The sequence below is a fragment of the Rhinolophus sinicus genome, chromosome 12 (genome assembly GCF_057876585.1).
Source record: "Rhinolophus sinicus isolate RSI-liver-muscle chromosome 12, RSI-T2T, whole genome shotgun sequence".
NCBI classification, from domain to species: domain Eukaryota; kingdom Metazoa; phylum Chordata; class Mammalia; order Chiroptera; family Rhinolophidae; genus Rhinolophus; species Rhinolophus sinicus.
Genome location: NC_142512.1, coordinates 43,944,168 through 43,964,817, shown reverse-complemented (window position 1 = coordinate 43,964,817; position 20,650 = coordinate 43,944,168). Strand labels below are relative to the sequence as shown.

The 20,650-nt window shown below is 40.3% G+C and overlaps 2 protein-coding genes across 2 annotated transcripts in view; both read right to left on the bottom strand.

Annotated features, from left to right (window-relative positions):
• Positions 1-210: 210 nt before the first annotated feature.
• Positions 211-11,580, bottom strand: METTL2A (methyltransferase 2A, tRNA N3-cytidine). Its single transcript, XM_019733053.2, has 9 exons — positions 11,431-11,580; positions 11,180-11,271; positions 9,201-9,556; positions 8,027-8,076; positions 7,637-7,697; positions 6,253-6,392; positions 4,475-4,581; positions 3,006-3,071; positions 211-1,956 (listed from the first exon to the last, which is right to left on the bottom strand). Exons 1-9 carry the CDS (start codon positions 11,538-11,540, stop codon positions 1,799-1,801), a joined length of 1,140 nt encoding a protein of 379 aa, XP_019588612.2. The 5' UTR covers positions 11,541-11,580; the 3' UTR covers positions 211-1,798.
• Positions 11,581-13,751: 2,171 nt separating this feature from the next.
• EFCAB3 (EF-hand calcium binding domain 3) overlaps positions 13,752-20,650 on the bottom strand; it is a 69,090-nt gene continuing 62,191 nt past the window's right edge. Inside the window, exons 22-23 of the mRNA XM_019732833.3 lie at positions 18,895-19,017; positions 13,752-16,336 (exon numbers count right to left, since the gene is read on the bottom strand). Of these exons, the coding sequence (XP_019588392.3) occupies positions 16,010-16,336; positions 18,895-19,017 (450 nt within the window). The 3' untranslated portion in view covers positions 13,752-16,009. The remainder of the gene's footprint in view (positions 16,337-18,894; positions 19,018-20,650) is intronic.

Here is a 20,650-nt window from a genome sequence, read left to right as displayed (position 1 = left end):
GACAAATAGTAACAAGTGTTGGAGAGGCTGTGGAGAAAAAGGAACCCTCATACACTGTTGGTGGGAATGCAGACTGGTGCAGCCACTATGGGAAGCAGTGTGGAGGTTCCTCAAAAAATCATGAATAGAATTACTGTTTGACCCAGCAATCCCTCTCCTGGGTATCTACCCAAAAAACCTGAAAACATTTATCCATAATGACACGTGTGCTCCAATGTTCATTGCAGCTTTATTTACGGTGGCCAAGACATGAAACAACCAAAACGTCCTTCAATAGATGAATGGATAAAGAAGTTGTGGTATATATACACAATGGAATGCTATTCAGTGGTACAAAAAGATGAAATAGGACCATTTGTGACAACATGGATGGATCTTGAGATTATAATGCTAAGTGAAATAAGTCAGACAGAAAAAGCAGAGAACCAAATGATTTCACTGATATGTGGTATATAAACCAAAAACAACAAAAGAACAAGACAAACAAATGAGAAACAAAAACTCATAGACACAGACAATAGTTTAGTAGTTACCAGAGGGTTAGGGGGGCGGGGGGTGGTAGATGAGGGTAAAGGGGATCAAATATATGGTGATGGAAGGAGAACTGACTCTGGGTGGTGAACACACAATGGGATTTATAGGTGATGTAATACAGAATTGTACACCTGAAATCTATGTAATTTTACTAACAATTGTCACCCCAATAAACTTTAATGAAAAAAAAAAAAAGAAAACAAGCCTAAGTATTGTTCCAGACTGAAGGAGGCTGACATGGCTACTAAATGCAATAAAATGGCATTCCCGCCCCCCCCCGTGATAAAGGATATCTTGGGACCATTGGAAAAACTTGGTTATCTGTGCATGGCAGTGTTTACATGTAAATTTCTACTTCTGATGGATTTATTTGATGATATAGAAGAACATCCTATACCATAAATTATACATTAAAATATGTAGGAGTGTTGGGATATCACCTTGCAATTTACTCAAAAATGATTAAAAACAAACAAACACCCGACTATTCTGGTAATATACTTTTCTGTAAATTTGGAATTATTAAAAAACTGCTCATGTCTTTTCACATATGTAACTAAAATACTGAAACTATTTTGAAAATATCTAAGTTTAAGTTGAAAATCCAAAATGTAGGAATGAAGAATTGCAATTATTTATTTGATAAAATTAAGAATACATCATATAACTTATGGACCATCAAGAGAGAAACGTATAAAAGTGATAACTGAAAAAAAGCAGAACATTAATACAGATGACGATCACAATCAGAAATGAAGTCCTCTCAATTCCTTTTGTCTCAAACATCGAAGGGCCCAATAAAAAAATAAGACAACTTTGCTAAAAGAGAAGATCCTTTTACTTTTTAGACACAGGTTACTTAGAGGAAGAAAAGTACTTAATATACCATGGGACCAGGTGTTTGAATTCCCAAATACTTTAATAAAACTTACAGTAAAATGACTCTATCATATCACATGACACTTTCACATGAAAATAAACTCTTGATGTCTTCTAATTTCCTAATTTCCATGAATATTTCAGTTATTGAGATAAATTACAAAATGGCAAAATTGTTTGAGATCTCAAAGTAAGAAAAAACTTGAGGAAAGTATGTATTAAAGGGCTTCACAAAAAGGAAGCACAAGTGTTAGAATCTTGATGAAAAGTAATTTTTCCTAGGTTCAAGGCTCAAATTTATTTGAACCATTGAACTGCTGTCCAACATCAACAAGACACTACTTGTGGATATTCTTTAAAAAATGCCCGGTGAGCTCCCACCAGGTCAGGAGCCAGTGCTGGCTGGAAGAGGCTTGCGGTATTTGCACTGAATCCAAACTCGGTACATTGTCAGCTGCTTCCCTCGGTTCACTTGCAATCGGCGATCCACCAGGTTCTGAACCTTTTCCAGTCCAGCAGTAGTGAAAAGTGTGTCCAGTTCATCTAGTTTGGAAGAGAGACGTTTATGTATTTCCTCCCGAAGAAAATGCATAGTGTCTACCACTTCCTATGTTAAATGGAGCTCCTAGAGATTGCTGTCATTATTCACATATTTAAGTGGCTTCAGTGGGGCTGTTTAGTTATAGAGGCAGCAGCGGCTCTGTAATAGCAAGTTCATGTTTAGGTAGGAGAAGCCAAACCATCTGGGAACGGCACCCTGCAAGAGGGAGAGCTCTCCTAAGACTCAGCTGAGAGGGAGGAATTTTCACAAAGGGCTCTATGGACACTTTAAAATTACATGTAAAGACCTATATGTATATCAGGGGTGCCAAAAAATGCATACAAGAGGACACGTTGGTCAACGTTGCTCAAGCAGTAGTTTGCCGTGATCAGAAGTGTCTGGACGCTGATGGTAACCACTTTGAGCACCTCTAGTAACTGCAGAAGTCAAATGTGACTTGTATTCTTGTTACCGGTATATATTAAATATTACAATTTTAATACTGTTTTCCTTTCTTAAAATGTGTATACATTTTTTTGGCACCCTCTGTATATGTCAAAGCCTTTTTTTGTTTTTTTAAAGGGTAGAGGTTCAATCACTTTAACCAAAGGCTCAAAAATGTATGTGATGTGACAAAGGGCCCAGGCATGGAGAAAACTGCAGTCGGGCAAGCAGCCGAGAGCAGTTCTAGGTGATACCCGGACCCCAGTGAATGGTAAGTGCACCCTAACTCAGGTGCACCTAAGGCACAACCCAGCTTAGAGTGTAAACAGCTGCACTGGATCTTGCAAAACAGGCTGGTTTCCTCCTGTTTTGGACAAAGCGACAGAGAAGAAGAGCAACAGCAGAAGAGCAAGGTGGAGGACTCAGTACGTACAAGCTGAGCCCACCTGGAGAACAGCGAGCAGTTCAGGTTGGCTGTGAGAGGGGGGAAGGGCAGGAAAGGGTGCAAAAGACAGGAGGGCCAGATGACTTTGCTTCTGAAAATACACTGAGGAACATTTAATATGGTACTTTGGGAATGTTACCATAAAGATGAATGTTTTCATACCTTGTGTGAAGAAGTAAACTCTGGTGCCATCACCTCTCACATAGAAATTTTCAGACAGACACTGACCTGCAGAGTGATGTGGTAAAAGTCAGGGAAACATTACAGCACGTCTTTGAATTTCATCACATATCAAATGTCAATCAAATGTACATCATATATCAACTTTTTGGACAGAGAACAGAATTCTTTCTTGGTTATACTTGGTACTTGGCAGGAATCTGCAATTTCTCTCCTATAAAAGGATTGGAGCTTTAGAGAAGCGCAGCCCAAGGGGAATACTCAAACCGCAGTGCTAGATTTCTGAGCCCCCTGTTCTAGAGTTCTATTTGATGCTGGAACAGGTTGTCTTTGTCTCCTTTTCCTGATTAAATAAATAGCACATAATCTTTGTTTAAAAAAAAAAAAAAAAGAGAAAGAAAAAGGAAAATCAAGCAGTATAGCCAAGTTTAAGGAAAGAAGAACAAGACAGCCACCAATATCATTTTGGTGACTGTCCTTTAGCATGTCTGTCCATGTGTCTACACACATTCACAAATAACACACACTGGTTTTTATCCTGGACACTCTCTTTCTTTCTGTTGCTAAGCCCCTGACTTTATGACAATTTAACACCCCGGTGTGTAGTCCTTCACGTTGTGAATGTCAATATAATCTCACTTGCTTTACTTACTTGTGTATTTCTCCCCAGTCACTATTAAACATGGGATCAAGTTTAAAATACTGATCTGCACAGTTTTTCTCACTTGGTAATACAATGCCCCTTCTGTCCCCCACAGGGGTCTACCTCACGTGGCAGGCACAATAGTCCCCTATCCAGAGACATCCACTTTGCTTCTAAGACTTTGCTTGTGCATACGTTATGCGCTGGTTCTTGAATAATTCCCAAAAGGACTGTTGAATAGATAATATAGGGTGCTTTTTAAAAAGGCCATAACAATTCATGTTTCCACCAGTAATGAAAGAGCATATTATCTTTCTTTGAATTGGCCAGTAATAGGTTTAAGAATTGGTATCTCATTGTAATTTTTGTTTCCTTGAACTTTTGTTTTTGACCATTTGGATATGTTCTGTGAATCAACTCTAAAATATTCCTTCCGTTTTTTGGGTGGGAATCTTTTCTTTATCAATTTGCCAACAGCCCCTTGAAGAACATAAAGTCTTTATCTATTCTATGCACCAAAAATATTTGTCTTGTAACTTTTTAATGGTATCTTTTGCCATACCACATTTAAAATTATTTATGTAATCAAATGTCTTTTTTTTAAAATATATCTCTTCTAAAAGTAGCCATATTGGTTAAAAGAGACCTCCTTAATACCTAGATTATACAAGTCTTCAAAGACAGGCCACCCTTGCCATGCAGCAAGTGGCTTTATACATGGAACTGTAATTCTAGTCTCTACGCTGTTCTACTAATTTGAATGTCTGTTCTGATGGCAAAACCAGTTTTGATTATAGTAGCAAAATACCTTTTTTAAACCGAAGCTGAGCCATGTCATAGCGACCATAATCTCGCAGAAGCATCATCCCTCCAGGCTTCAGAAGCCTGCTCAGCCTGTTGAGTGCCTTCTGCATCCTGTGGGGCGACAGGGAACGAAGTTCAGGCCTGTTTAAAAACAGGGTTCCTTTTCCTTTTCGCATATCCCAAAAAGCCCATGGACTTCCTTACCCTGAAAGCTTAGGTCCTCTGCCCTTGTTTCCGTTAGAGCGGCGCACACACCCAAACTTCTGATGTGCTTCCTGCTGTCTGATCACAACTGTGGCTTTGACCCACTGCCTTTGGTATGAAGAGGTCTGAGGATAACCTACTTCTGCCTTCCGGCTCAACGGTAGGGGAAGAGACATACTCTCCACCTGGTTCACTTCCTCCTCCTCCTGGGATCGCCTCCTGGGGAAGCCATCCCTGCCCCATGCGTCCATGGCTCTCTGATGGGAGCCCTGAACACCCGATGCGGGACTGCTAGCTGACTCATCTGCATGCGCGAGGCCCAAGCTCTTTGAATGCAGACTTGAACTTTCCATTTGTTAACTAAAGACGGAACCTCAAGAACTTAACACTTTACATGGTGACAGTCAGTATGCAAACGAGTGCCTATGGGTGGAGCGCTTCACATTTCCTACTACACTTCCCATATTGAGGGTTGGTGCAGGTTTTATCTTTACTAACTTCCTAAGTATAAATGCTACAAACTTACAAAAAAAATTTGAAAGCCTACTTAAACACTGAATGAATTTTTTTTTAATTTTATTGGGGAATATTGGGGAACAGTGTGTTTCTCCAGGACCCATCAGCCTCAAATCGTTGTCCTTTAATCTAATTGTGGAGGGCGCAGCTCTCTGGCCCATGTGGGAATCTAACTGGCAATCCTGTTGTTCAGAGCAGCTCGCGCTCTAACCAACTGAGCCATCGGGCCGCCCATGAATAATGAATTTTTAATTTTAATGCTTTGTTTCAGTCCATGTAACTTTTTAGAAGTTTGTAGCATTTAAGCTTCTGTGGTTATTAATGTTTAGAACCATGCCAGGCTTTGGGGCCACTCTCCATCTGCCTTTATTGCACACTCACAATATCTGTTAGGTCAGATGACTCAGTGCTGTTCTAGAGGAAATGTGGGCTAGAGAAAATCAATCGCTCTCCTGGGTCTCCAACAAACACTGCTTCCTTGAGATAGTATTTCACCAGGACGACAGGTTACCTATGCCTACGAGGCTTTAACAGTATCTTCTAGGGTACAGCAAATCAATTTTTTTCTTACCTAAACTTGATTTTATGGAATTCTACTGTACTTCATTTTTCCTCAGAATTTAGACATCAGAGAACACCTGAGTTAAGCTTCACTAAATTTTGCGCTGTTAATAAGCTAGATTTAAAGCATTTAAAAAGGCCAATAATGAGACATTATCTAACAGCAGTGGTACACACCATTCTAAAACAGTGCTATGCAATTATCAACAGGAAATTTCTCCACACATCCATTAAAGACTGCTCCCCCATTCTGCAGGGATATTAAACCACAAAAATAAGGAGAACTGACCACTGCAGTCAACAAGCAGAGGTGTAAAGGCTGAAACAAAGTCTGACTTCAAGACAAATTTAGGAAAATGGTTGAGACACTTATATCACTTTGGATGGAGTGGCTTCTTCCTGTCTATCCGAACATCCTTTTTATTTAGGGCCCAACTCTGATATCAAGGTCCCTGAAAGCTTTGTTTTTGTTACACTACTGGTTAAGGATCTAAAACTTACTTGTCTGGAACAATTGCTGAAAGAACAAATATGAGGATGATGACATCAAGACTATTGCTAGGAAGTGGGTAACTCTTATCTTCATCGCACAAATCATGAACAAAGGCAAAACACCGAGAAGGATCATATGCTGAATTTGTCTGCAGGCAGTTGGGAGAGAGAGATACACGGGTTAGAAAATGTTCACACAGCCTCAAGGAAAGCTAATCTTGCTTTAAGCGTAATTGCAGTTCCTTCCCTTGAAGGGATAGACCTCTAATCATTAAGGCACACATTCTTATTCAAAGGCTAAGAATCAGGAACAATTCTAGTGAAGAGCCAGTGGAATCTAACTGGCGCTTTTAAAATGGAATGTTTGATTCCTCTGCTTTTCCTCTAATACTGATACAGAGACCTAGATTTGAGGACTAGAAAATGATCAGGAAGATAAGTGACCAAGAGGGAAAAGAAAAACCTAAGGAGAGAGACAAAACATATTGAAAAAGCATGATTTAAAACAACTCCCAATCCAACTATAGCATATTACACAGATCATAGAATTCTCCAGGAAAGTCTATTTCTCTAAATGTGGAAAATTTAACATATTATAACAGACACATTTTAGGGTAACGTCCCTTTCCACATCTTCCCTTGCCATCTTTTCTCCAAAAATGTAACTGTTCCTCACTGGCCACAGCTAATTCAAGAAGAACAAGTAGATTATCAGTTGGGCTGGGTCAACCAGATTCTTTCTGGGGAACTTAGAATAGGAACACAGTCATTCTGGTGAAGTTCTAAGAACACCGAAACAAGGTGGACTTGTAAGGGGCTGGGAGGAGCAAGCATGTCTGTGCCACATGCAAACCCAGGAAAAACCTACTACAAAAAGCTAGCCGGAAAAGAGAAAACAAATACAAAAGGGAAATGAGCACTGGACAATGAGAGTAAGACACCATGAACTTGAGGGAGGTGCTGTGACAGAAGGAGGGGGTGGCAACATCTCACTAGCCAGCCAACTCACCTTGGGTATCTGACACCTTTTCAGGGCTGACTAACTGTCCTGGCTATACTTTACACTCTTGGGATTCTATGGCATTCCACGTTATTGGCTGAGTATGTCTAGATGTTTCTGTAACTTGTAACTCAAAGAACCCTGACTGAAAAAAGTCATCTCATTTCAAGCTTTAAAAAAAAAAGTTGGGAGAGGTCAAGAGACCTGCCCAAAGTTCTACAGCTGGCAAGTGGCACATTCTGTATCATGCCTGGCCCTTTCCTCTACCCCAGGCTGTTTCAGTAGTCTTCTGCTTTCAGACCACAGTACTATTAAGAAAATAGAGACCTTGGTTTTTAGGAGATCCCTTTCCTTTAATCAGTGAAAATCACTGATAGGAGCTACTGCACTTACCTGGACAAGTTCTATAGCTGCAGAAGAAAAATCACAACAGTAAACAAAGAGTCCCGGGTCACTGAGTGGGCAGAAAAAACAGAATTACATTACAACTGGATTATGTCTCTTCTATTTCCTGTGTAGCAGAGTTAAAATATCAAAGACACCTTATATTAACAATGGAACATGGGTTTTAAACCTCACTAATTTCCCCGATGACAAAGGTAACTTACAAATCAAATTAAATCAAAACAATCCATAAATGGATAATATAGAAATCTAAACCTCCCATAGTCCACGGTTTCCAATTAACCACTGTTATATTGATGAAGTAAGATTTTGGTAAACAACAATTTCCTACTTTTCTCCTCTTTTCTGTCATATAGTTAAACCTCGTAACATACTTACTTGTTAGTTTGCAAAATTGGAAAGACTGTGTTTCCCACTCCACAACCAACCTGCAGACAGAAATGAACTATTAATCACAGAATTAAACACAAAGAATTAATTCCCTACAGCTAGACAAATAATTAACAATAATCTTGCCTAATTGTGTTATTAGGGAAGATGTAGTGATCAGAGCTAAATAGTACCCATGACCTTCTCTGACCTTGACCTCAGGAACTCTTAAAAAGGTAGCCATAAAAGACAAGAGCATGGGCTTTTATTAGCAGAAGAGAGCTGGTCTGGAAAAAAGGGCATGGGTTGCTTTTACTTTTTGAGTTCTAGCAAATGATCCCATAGATGAAATAATTTCTTACTGAAATCCACCATATCATAGGAAAATGTTTTTAATAGACTGAGCTGAAAAATTCATGAAAAGGGAACTATGGTTAAACTGTCCTGATACAGTGCTGGGTGTGGTAATAATAAAAACGATGCCATTTACTGAGGGATTACTGTGTGCCAGGCACTATTCTTCGCCATTTTACATACAGTAGCTCAATTAATCCTCATAAAAACTACGAGTCAGAGAGAGAGAGCGAGAGAGAGAGAGAGAGAGAGAGAGGCAGAAGTCCTGTTTTGCTTGAGGAGGGTGAGGGATTAGTACAAAGTCATGCCATAGGACTCAATTCTAAGGCTAATCAGCTTCCAGTGGAGTGTGTAGTCACCATTTGTGGGTTTACATTCTAGTACCCACCTAGATACGTCTAACCTCACCTCTTCAACACCATCCAAACTCAGAAGACAAGAATTCTCCCACACCGGAGAAGCAGGCACCATCCCAACTAACCTTTCCATTTTATAACTATTAGAAGAGAAATAACAGAAGTTGTCTTGTAACCTGGGACTCTTTTCCAGATGGCAGGTATAGCACAACCTGCAACTTTCAGATGCAATATCATATACCCAGATAGCACCTTGGGTGATCTACCTTGTGTGCCATGGCCAGATATCTCTACATTTAAGGAATTTCATTAATTCATAAATGGAGATGAGTCCAGGCCAACAAGAGGGTCAAGTCTAGTCAGCTTCATCAGATAGAAGTTACTCTGTGGTCAGCCCCTCTATGCTGACCACGTGCACAATATATTATAACAACTTCACTAACCCCACTACCAGGACAATAAAGGGAGGTTACCTCAAGTATTCGGTAGGTGGCTGAGGATCCAGGAAACTCATCAGCACACAATTCCAGGTGACCGAGTTTCTGAGTTACATTCTCTTCTATAGGAAGGGTCTGTGTTTTATGTCCAAGGCTGTTTGAAGAACACTTGTGCTGATCTATTATTAAATCAGGTCCATCCTCACTCCTCCTACATCCAGGAACTTCACTCCAGTGGTTCTCTGTGTGCAAATCTGCCGAGTGACTTTGGTTTTGGCTAGGTGCCAGCTCCGGGAATTCAGTAAAAAGCCAATGTCTGTCCTTGAAAAATCCATTTTCATGGATTTTGTAGAAGTCGTTCCAGTATTTGTGGGCATTGATTTCAAAATCAACTGTAAATATTTAAGAAAAAAATTTAAGAACCATCTCTCAATATTTTATTTGTATCTGAGTTATCCTGCTTTACTGCATGTCATTTTATTCTAAAAGTATCCTCAAGTAGAGCCATAGCTGCAGAGCTGGGTATCATTTAGTCCTACCACCTACCACTTGAATTCCCTCTACAGCCTGTCCTTCCATGGAGTCCAACCTCTGCCAAGAACTTACTGTTAATTCTTTTCCCACATCTTTGGATGACTCTTAACTATCAGAAAATTCTAATGTTAAGCAACAAATCTCTTTAATCACTCCTGATCAAAAGATTCTTTCATTTCTCAGGACCATATAGAGAAATTCTTTTGTGTTTGAGGGCAGTTATTTGCCCCTCTAAATCTTCTTTATAAGCTAAAGGTCCCAGGTTTTTCAGTCGTTCCCCAGGTAAATTCAATGGTTCCGATACAGGCAGCTCTTCTTTGTATATGTTCTTCTGTCTGTGGTTCTTTATAGTGTGTGGAGCCCAGAAATAAATTCTACTACTTATAGATGCTAAAAACAGAAAGGTTAAAAGGAAAATGGAAAATGCTGATGAGGAAAAAATGTCTTTAGATGAGAAAAGTTTTGATGACAGAGGACAGGGATACCAAAGAAGTGTGAACTGTTTAAAAGAAAGCTGTTGTTTAAGGTGATCAAGGTAGTCCTAGATTTTAGTTTTCTGTTTTTTTGCCAATATAGGACCTTGACTAGTGTAATAGAAATAAAAACCTAAGAAATTGAATTTTAGTTTCACCACTGCTACTACTAACTAACTGCTTACCTCTGGGCAAGGCACTTAATGTCCTGTGGTCCAAGTTTCTTTAACTGTAAAAAGAGGATATTGGACTACATGATTTTCAAAATCCCTTTCAACTTTAATTTGTTTTGATCTAGTCTCTGTCAAACTTTGTAGGGTAAATATTTTGTAACTAAAATGTTCTACCTGTGTAAAACTCTTTGAGGTTACTACTCCCCAGTTTCTAGTCCTGCCTTCAACTGTCTCTTAGGACATGACATAAGCCCAACTAGTTCTAGTTTTAGTATCTAGGGATACTTCACAGTGAAATGATCCACCTCTCTAGAAGTGGCCTTTTTTTCTTTGGCCATACTTACCCCATTCTGCTTCATCCAGCTTTCCTTTGCAGAAACCCTAAATCCTCATAGCCATTACACAAGGAAAAGACACATAATTCACCAGTCATTAGCCTCTCCTCCAACAACATTTAGGATCTGACCACTAAGATTAGCTTCAAAGGCACTATTTCCACAGGCAAAGTGTTATCATGTAAAAAGTATATCCTCTAAGACAATGTGTGGCGGTTCCCATCGGCCAACCATATTAATAGGGATCTAGTTAACATAACTGAAAACCAGAAAATATTGTCAATCCAAACCAAAACACCCTTTATGCCCTAAAACATTTTACGGTGTAGCCCTTTTCCATCCATGCACATCCCCTCCCCATCCCGTTCTACTCCCGAGTTTGGTATCAGTCCAGTAAAAAAGGCTCTTGGTGGCCTCGGTTCTCTGGCCGCTGGGAGGGCGCGTCCAGCAGTTAGGCCGGCTGTGGATACCATCGAGGCCCGCTCGCCTCCTGGGCGCACCTTGCTTCTCCTGGCACACCCGCTGGGTACTGTTCTCCCTGACTTTCTTCTCGGCTGCCGCGGCCTGCTCTTCTGACCACTCCACATTGTCCCTGGAAAAATCAAACGGGATGCTTCAGGGCCTCACGGTCCAGCTGTGGGCAGGGTGAGTTGCTGGCCTCGAAGCACCTCTCCCGTGGGGGCAGAGCGCCTTGAGTATGGCAACGGGACAGAGGGCGAGCCGCAGGCTGAGGGAGGGAAAGGGTGTTTACCAGGCGTTGTGGTGGAAGACACGCGCCGGATCGTTCAAGAACCGGCTTCCAAACTGCTGCCTCTTTCCTCCGGGCACCGCGGGCGTGCCTTCGTGGTAGGAGCCCGCCATGACACCGGAGCCGGAAATGCCTACCTTTCCGTAATGCGAGAACTTCCTGCGGGCCACGCCCCCTCCGGAAGGCTCGGGGTCTGGGCGGGAAAAAACGGAGGCGAGGCGGGGCGGCGCCGCGCGCCCTCGGCTGCCAGTGCCCTGGTGGGTCGCGAGCTTCGCCGGGTGGGGCCGGCTCTGAGTTGGGGAGGGGCTCTCTGGGGAAGGGGAGCGCCGGCAGGATTTCGCACCCGAGTCGTTGTTCCTTGAGGAGGCCCTGGTGGACGTGCACGCCAGCAAGAAAGTGCGAGATGTTTCACTTGAGCCGTCTTTCCATGCTGGGTTCCTCTAACAGGTTCCCCCGTTTCCCTCAGGTTGTAAGCCAGCAAAAATCTTGAATCGCTTTTAGAATTAAGGGTTCTTCATTCAGCTCCACTGTAGAGCTGATGGCCAGAAGAATTTAGGAAGGTAGCACGCACGGTTAGGAAATAGGGCAATTTTGTAGCTTCTCTAGTCAGCTTTTCATAGTGTGAAAAGCTATGATATGCATTTTAAACTATATATATAATTATATCATATATATATATAACTTCACACTATTTTTCTGGGGGGCGGGAAGGATATGAAATGAATTCCGAGAACACGAAGTTTATTCTGTCAGAGCAAATGGAATACCAAGGACAAGTCTATAAAAAAAATGTGTACCCTACCTTTTTGACTTATCCATACCTGAGCTTGTTCTCACAATCAAGATTGTAACACATACGCACATATAGTTTGTTATATTAATACATTTCAGCCTTACATTTTTATTTCAATAATTACTACAAACTGATTCTCACAAGAATCTAGAAGAAAGTATGCTGTCAACCTAAGAAGGTTAGTTAAGAAGACTTCCAGGAGAAGAGTGATGACTACCATTTGGAAAAAGAGAAGAAAAGGGTGAATTAATTGAGTAGTGCAGTACTAGACTTAGCACACTGATAACCAGTCATCATTTACTCCATTGCAGATTCTTTCCGTAGGCAAAACAAAGGGGAGCAATAAGAAATTCTATGCCTTTCCCACCAAAGAAACAGGAACAATCCCCAAACCCTCTCTAATCACAAAGAAAAATACATGAGTGAATAAAAAAGATAAGATAGTAGTTCAAATAAAGAACTTGTACTTTATTTGAAGACAGAATACTTTCGCCATTGTCATGGTCTTTTGAAACATTTTGAACAAAACCTCCTTTCCAAATAACAAGTACAAGGATTTCTATGTTTTCTCAAAGCCAGCTGGTTGCAGATATGATGGTTGATTTATACTTATTCTTGGCATCTTGTTCTCTCATCTACAGGCTTTTTTCCTCCCCACACCAAAAGCTGTACGTGTTCCCAAATCAACCGTCTCACTGTGTATTTTCTTGTAAAGTGCTCACTCTGTCTTTGCTTGAAGTTACTTATATTCGTTCCAATTGAGTCATTTAAAATGTCAAACAACTTGGGCCTTGTTTATGAAATCTGATAAAGTACCCTAAACTTAGCTTTTATACAATTACCTTTGGTTGACCTGTACAACTCATTTTTCTTCATCTTTTAAAGCACCTAGAATAATGTTTCAGAAGAAATTTGGAAGACACGGCTGTGAGTCCTCTGAGGTATCAAACTTTATATGGACTTCAGCCGGCACTGCATTTCAGAGGAGCTAAGGGTCCCTCTGCTGGTGAATAGTGAGAACTGTTCTAGTTCAGTGGGTGGCATGGGTTCAAAGGATGTAAAGGTTAAAAACTCTGAGTCTGGATTATTGCTTTGGGTGTCCACCCCGGACACGTGTAGTTAATTACTTTTCTTTCAGTTCCAATCAGTGGAAATTATGGTCTGTGTAAGCATGGGCTCTGGAACTGAATGCCGGGGGAAGGCACCCTGGTGTCCTAATTTGCTCTGGTTAATGTTTCGCAGAAACTGGTAGCATTTGTAACAGCCCTAGATAATTGAATAAGCTGGTTTAGCAACTCTAATTTTAAAACAACTTTTCTGTTTTTTTTTTTCTTATTGCAACATAAAGATGTGTTTATCGTAGAACATTTGGAAGATATAGGTAAGACAAGAAAATACCCCGTCCTATCCTTAATTTAACCCATTAAACACTTTGGTTTATATCCTTCCAGTCTTTTTTTCTAATTTATTTATAGAAATAATTTTTAAGTTAAAGTATATTCAGAACAAACTGTTTTGTGCCCCCCTTTTTTACAGCTTCACTGAGGTATAATTTACATACAATTAAATCCATCCATTTTAAGTATAGAGTTTGATGAGTTTTCATAAAAATCTATTTGTGCAACCACCATCATAATTAAATTTTAGAACTAACCCATAAAGTTCTCTCATGCCTCTTAGCATTTGTAGTCTGCTTATAAACTTAATAGCTTGTGAACATCATTCTTTTGTTTGAAATATTCTTTTATATCACTTTAATGACTCTGTTTTATATAGCTGTATCTTGATTTATTAGACATTTAGGGTTCTTTAAGCTTCTTACTTAAAAATTCAACATGATAAACATCTTTATAACTAAATCATTTTGTACATTCATGATTATTTCTTTGGGAATAATTTCTAGAAGTGGAAGTGCTGAGTCAGTGGTTATAATTAGCTCCATTACTAAATTCTGTGAGGTCTGAGCATTTTATGTTTGTTCACTGTTATATGAGATGGGACAATTAAGTTCACGAACTCATCCTAGAAAAAGGGCTACCCACCTCGTTGCTGAATATCACTACGGTCACCTTCGAAGTACTCCTCTTGGAAAGCTATGCACCCATGTCAGCACCTAGTCCACTTTTCAAAGCAGTTTTAGAACTCTTTTTCTGGAATGGCCATCAGAGCTGTCGTATTACCCTTGATGTCCTGAATGTCATCAAAATGTCTTCCTTTCAATATTTTCTTTATCTTTGGGTAAAGAAAGGAGTCACTGGGGGCCAGATCAGGTAAGTAGGGAGGGTGCTCCAATACATTTATTTGGTTACTGGCTAAAGACTCCTTCACAGACAGTGCTGTGTGAGCTGGTGCATTGTTGAGAAAAGTTCGGGTCGTCTTTTTTTACACAGCCTTTTCAGCACTTTCAAATGGTTAACTGTTTGTCCAGTTGGTAGACATTCATAATGAATAATACCTCTGATATCAAAAAAGGTTAGCAACATCGTTGCAACAAGTTCACGAACTTGATTGTCACACTTCGTATATCCAGATCCTAGAACAGGGTCTAGCACACAGTATGCAACTCAGTAAATAATTGGTGAATGAATGGCTGATACCTGTTGCTATAGTGTATTCCAACAGAAGATGCCAATTTATACTATCACCAACAGTGTGTGACAATTTAATAGAAATACTGTATTACTGTACATTTTCCAGGACAGATCTACTTCAAAATGTTCTGTTTTATTATCTTATTGATCCAAGGAAATAGCCCAGGAATTCTAATATTTGGCATCCAAATTTAATCTCTTAGATTGCTTGTTACACTTGCAGCCATACAAAAAAAAAATATTTTGTCAAACCATAAATCTTGTCTTTAGGTTAGAAAACACAGTCACTTATCTATAAAGTTATTTTTTCCCCCCAACGTCATACTATTATGAAGAATGGCAAATAGACGGTTTTGAATATTCAAGGTAACACAAAATTACTTTAAGACTTTTCATTAAACAGTTTTGGGAGCCTTCACTATCTTCATTGCTTTTTCCTGGAATGTTATAATTTTACATTTACAAGCCACTGTCCCCATCAATATGGAACACGTCTTTTCCTTTTTCTAAAATGAATAAAAATAGATGATGTGTACTTAAACATGATTAAAATAGTAAGTTTTATGTATATGTTCCACCCAACTTATAATGGTAGTTATACATGTGCTTTTTAATTAAATGCATTAAAGAACAAGTGTAATGGATGAGATCAGCTATTTTTAAGAGTATTCCAAGAGAGTGGTCTGAACATGTAATGTGAAGATTGGTCTGAAGGAGCCTTAGGAGCAGTCAAATTTAATCAGGACTCCCTGGGGGATGGTATTATAGTCCCTGAAACTGAAAGGTCATTGTCACCCGCTGCCTCTGGCCACTTTCACAAATAATAAAAACCCTAACGCCACTTACAGTCACATGAACTCAGATGCTTATGGCTGGGCTGGGAGGGCCTTCACAAGCTCTCAAGGGCAGCCCTGCGTGGTGCTAAGTGCGTGCTTTCAGTGTTTCTCCTTCCGTCCCAGCAGTTTTGAGCCAGGTGGGGGCAGCATAGTGCAGCTGGTTGCTAGAGAAATAACAGAAGGGATCTATAAGAATTAGGAAAGGGAAACCATATTTTGACTTAAACTTTTTTACTGGTCAGAATTCAAATGATGTCAACATTTCCAGCTGCTAAGAATGTACTAGACAGAAGCAAGGAATCATAACTTTCATATCTGTGAAAAAGTAGTTTGCAATGAGCTGCTTAGAAAATGTAGAAATTTCATTGTCGAAACCCTTTGAAACCTTTCCGTTTTCTTTTTCTTCCTGTCTCTATGTCACATTCACTGACATCTGAAAAGGAAGAGAATGCAGAATTGTGGAAGGAATTTCTATTCATATAGGCATCGTATAATCTTAAGTCCTTCGGAGAAAGTAATTCTTGGCAAACATTCCAAGACCATGTATAAGTAGAAAAGGTGTCATAAAAGGACTCATTTTTAGTGTCTATTCCGATCAAATCCCCTCGGATCTTCCGCCAGAGGTTTAGCATTTCTTTCCGGTGCTCAAGGGCAATTCCTAAGTTACAGGTCTCTGTAGCTCTCTTCACCTGCAGTGAGAGAGCAGAAGTTTACAGTAGTTACCTTAAAACATCTCGGATTTGTGGACCACAACTCTAGAGATCCCCAGAGTTATTTATGTCCCCCGGCTACTAGAAAGTAACTGAGTTTATACTGTTGGGTAGTGCCTCTTGAGGACATTTTGAGTTAGGAGTTGATGGACAGTGAATATGTATTACTTTTCATAATGAGATAATAATGAGATAAGAAATGTGATAAGAATATTAAAAACACAATAGACTAAAACAAAGAGGAAATGTGGGATGGAGATAGACTAGGATGGACTAGTCTGGATAGACTCTGAATGCCAAGGATGGCTTTTAGTCCACCCTAGGGCAGGGAGGGAGAAGATGCTGAGCTGAGTATGTCCTCAAGGATTTGGTCACATTGAGGGAGTGAGTGGTGATGGGAAGGTGTTCCAGGCAGAGGGGCAGCATAAGCAAAGGCTCAAAGGCAATAATTACCCTGGAGTTGGTGGGGGGAGTGTGCAAGCACTTTGGTGTTGCTACAGTGTCAAGTTTAAAACGGAGGGAGTGATGAAGACAAGGTAGGCAAAGCGCTGTCTGCTGTAATCAGGCCCTTAGACTTGGTCTCAGCGAGGCTGGGGAGAGCCCTTTCCTCAGTGAAGAATCATGCTGTAGTGAGCCGCTGTTAATAATGGACATGAGATAAATCCCTTAGTGTGTGGGGCAGAAAATACAGCTGAAAAATCCTGCCATCGGGGAAGCATTCATTCTTAAGTAGGACAGTGACACAGCTGGACTTTCACGTCACATCCTTAGCAGCTGTGTGTAGAATGAGTGGACGGGAGCAGCTACGAGGTAGGGGTATGAGGTTGGCGGTTGGCATTCAGGCTAGAGCTAATGAGGACTGCGGTTCAGGTAGTAGTGCTAGGATGGAGCAAAGGGGACAGGTATGAAAAATCTACAGGAGAATGATGGTAGCCAGATTTGGTGATTGGTGGATGTGAGGAATGAGGAAAATGTGTAAGTTAAGAATGGCTCCTGGCCTTCTAGTTTCAGCAAGTGGGTAGATGGTGGTATCAATAACTGAGATAGAGAATCCCTGAGGAAGAGCCAACTTGATGAGTTTGGTGTGGACATGTCAAGTTTGATATGCTATGAGACAGTAAGGTAAAAGCTTCATCAGGCAGTCAGTGAGACAAGAGAGAAGTATTGGAAAGAAGTCTAGGCTAGTGACAGATTTATGACTTATCACTATACAGGTGGCAGCTGAAAGAAGGTAGATTGATAGTCCAAAGAATACTCATCCTAGCTTTTCCTTCACTTCATACAGAGATCCCAAATGTTCTGCTGTGCCTGGATTACAGGTATGCCGAAGTATTGAGCTTCCCAGGCTTCTTAGCCCTTGGGGCAGCTGGTGCTCCAGGCTGGAGGCCTCTGGCTGTAAGGAGCCTCCATTTAATCCAATGTGAATGCGTTCCATGACTAGACAGGATGGGAACCCACTCCTTTGCATTCTTGTGGCATGCAGCACTGACCACCCGTAGCTCCACTGATCCCAACGTATTCCTACTGCTCATTTCCTTCTCTATGTCTTCTACCCTTACTCACGCTCACTGAGGATAGGAACTGTGTTTTTTTTTTCTCCCTGGTATCTTCTAATCGCAGAATTTTGTTAACACTGGATAAATATTTACTGAACAAACGAGTGGAGGAGTGTATGAGAAGAGCAGTAGGATTGAGAATAGAAAACTAGGAAATATCAAGACTTAAGGGATGAACACTCAGGAAGTAGGAGAGGAAAGGACACGGCTACAGGGAGAATTGAAGGTGCACGTGTGGTAAAGGCCAAGGAAGTAGGAAGTGTCAAGGAGAGCTTGATCATTAGTGTCAACGGCAGAAGGCGGGGACATAAAATAAATACACCCCATTCTGTCTCTGTGGAGTACAAAGGTCGCTAAGAGGTCAGGACACAAAGTAGACAGGCAGCATAGAGTTTTAGTTAAAAGTGTGGATTCTGGAGCCACGCCGCCCATTATAATTCTGGCTCTATTACTTCCTAGCTGTGTGCATTTGCAAGTCACTAACCTCTCTGTGCATATCTGTAAAATGACAAGGAATGATAACAGTGCCTGCCTCCAAGGACTGTTGTGATAAGTAAATGAATTAGTACCTGTAGGGAACTTGTAGAGCACAGCACCTGGCACCTAGGAAGCCCACTTACACTATTCTTATTCTTATTTTTTTTTTTTAGCTGCTTTCACTTATCCTGATTCCCTGAGTGCACCACTCACTTGTCGGCTTAGTACCTTAACTAGTTGCTATTTCCAGCATGAAACAAGTGAATGTCCCAGAAATGATGCTAGGTATAGCTCCATAGGTGATTGGCAGGATGAACTGTAACAGTTAACATTTGAATCCATTGGATTATAGAGCAAGAAATGTCATCACAATGGGTAAAAATGAGAAATGATCTTATTTTAAAGACAGAGCAGGAAAAAAATTCGGTTTTATGGTTGTAGTATTGAAGTGGAAAGTATTTTTGTCAACACTCTCTGGGAAGTGATACCACAGTGAGAACTCACGTGCTGTTTAATAGCAGCTGCATCAGTCACTGTCCAATTCTGCTTTTTCTTGAGTATTTGGTCAATGGTGAGGATGTCAGTTGGATAGCTCATGGCAAGGTCGACAGGCTTTATATTTGCTGCCTTTATGCACATTTAAAAAAGAAGGTTAGTGATATATTTTAGTTTGACAGTATATACAGCAAACACATAATAAACAGATGTATATTGATTATGAAAGGGTTTGCACATGATTTATAAGGTTATTGCTCAACCAGTTGTCAGTTGTTTTGGGGCACCTGGTATTGTCCCTTGTGTAAATGGGCATTTAGCAAATTCTCTTTCAAAATGATGAAGCCTACTCATAAGACAAGGATAGACCAGAAGATTGTTTATATGTGGAATAGATGTGGAGGGTAGAGAGGAGCCAGATCCATTCTCTCCCAAATATCCCAAGCCATCACAAAGTACTGACAATGAATGCGCCTGCCCTCTACAGAGTGCAATCTATACTACTTCCAGGCTTCTCAAGTCATCTGTTTTCTCTGTTCCTGGGCTGCTGAACAATGCTGGTGGAAATCATGTAAATATGCTGATTGCTTTCTTTGAAAATGTATATTACCTAATTTCACCAGGCCCTCAGTATTATTTGACATTACTTTAAAAAATATATTTTAAAAATGTTCAATTACAATTGACATACAATGTTATGTTAGTTTCAGATGTACAACACAATGATTATACATTATATACCTTATAAAGTGATAGCCCCCATCTGACACCACACATGTGACATTACTTTTCTTCATTCGCTGGCAGCTTTCTTAGTCTTCATAGTGACTGCTGGGAAACCAGACCTAACTCCCTCAGCTAATGATCTTGGCACTTCAAGGCTATCTAATATGAATTAACTCTTCTTTCCACCTTGGCATTGCTCCATCCTTTAACCTGTGTTTTCCTCCTTCCCTCTAATATATGAGGTTTTCCTGATTTTTCATGGCCAAAGTCTCCCCCTGTATCTTTATTTATTTGCCTGTTGGACATTATGGCTTTAATTTTTCTCTTTCCAGGGCCAGTTTCATGGGCGTGTGATCTATGCAGTTACACAGGACCTCGGACTTAGAAGGGCTCTGAATTTGGTTTAATGTTCCATGGTTGCTGTCTTTATATCATCAATTATTTTTGGACCAGGGGCCTACGTTTTTATTTTGCACTGGCCCCTGCAAATTATGTAGCTAGTCCTGCTCCTCTCCTACTCAGTTAATCTTTTCCTTGAGCAGTGGTTTCCTGCTTTGGGTATGTGTTGGAACTTTAGAAAATACTGAGGTGTAGGCCCCATTCCCAGAGATCTGATTTAATAGGACCAGGTTGTGGCCTGGGCATGAGGTTGTTTTTAAAAGCATTCCCATGGTGATTCTATTATGCAGCCAAGATTGAGGACCACAGCTTTATAAGGGTCCTTTCTCCTGGCTACAAAGGTGCTCAAGTCACCCATGTCCTGAAGCAATCTTTTTCTAGACTCTGATTCTACATCACGCTATAATTCCACAGCTTTTTCTTCCTTAACCATTAAATTTTTTGTAAGACGAGTTGATTTCCTTGTTTTGATCTGCTTTATTATTTTCTGGAGATGCATGATAAAAATCTCCCCGTGATTATGGATTTGCCTATTCATTTAGCAATTATGCTTACATTGGGTAAAAAAGAGAAATTTTAAGGCATGTATAATGCCTTAAAAAGTCTAAAGTTAATTCTTATATGTCTGTTAATTATCACT

What these genes read in the sequence shown, in the direction of transcription:
- METTL2A (XM_019733053.2), bottom strand. Translation starts at nt 11,540, where the DNA reads ATGGCGGGCTCCTACCACGAAGGCACGCCCGCGGTGCCCGGAGGAAAG. An exon ending in TCAGCTTCGGTTTAAAAAAG is followed by an intron (nt 3,072 to 4,474) that starts GTATTTTGCTAC and finishes ATCACTCTGCAG; the next exon opens with GTCAGTGTCTGTCTGAAAAT. An exon ending in AGTTTACTTCTTCACACAAG is followed by an intron (nt 1,957 to 3,005) that starts GTATGAAAACAT and finishes CTTCCAAACTAG; the next exon opens with ATGAACTGGACACACTTTTC.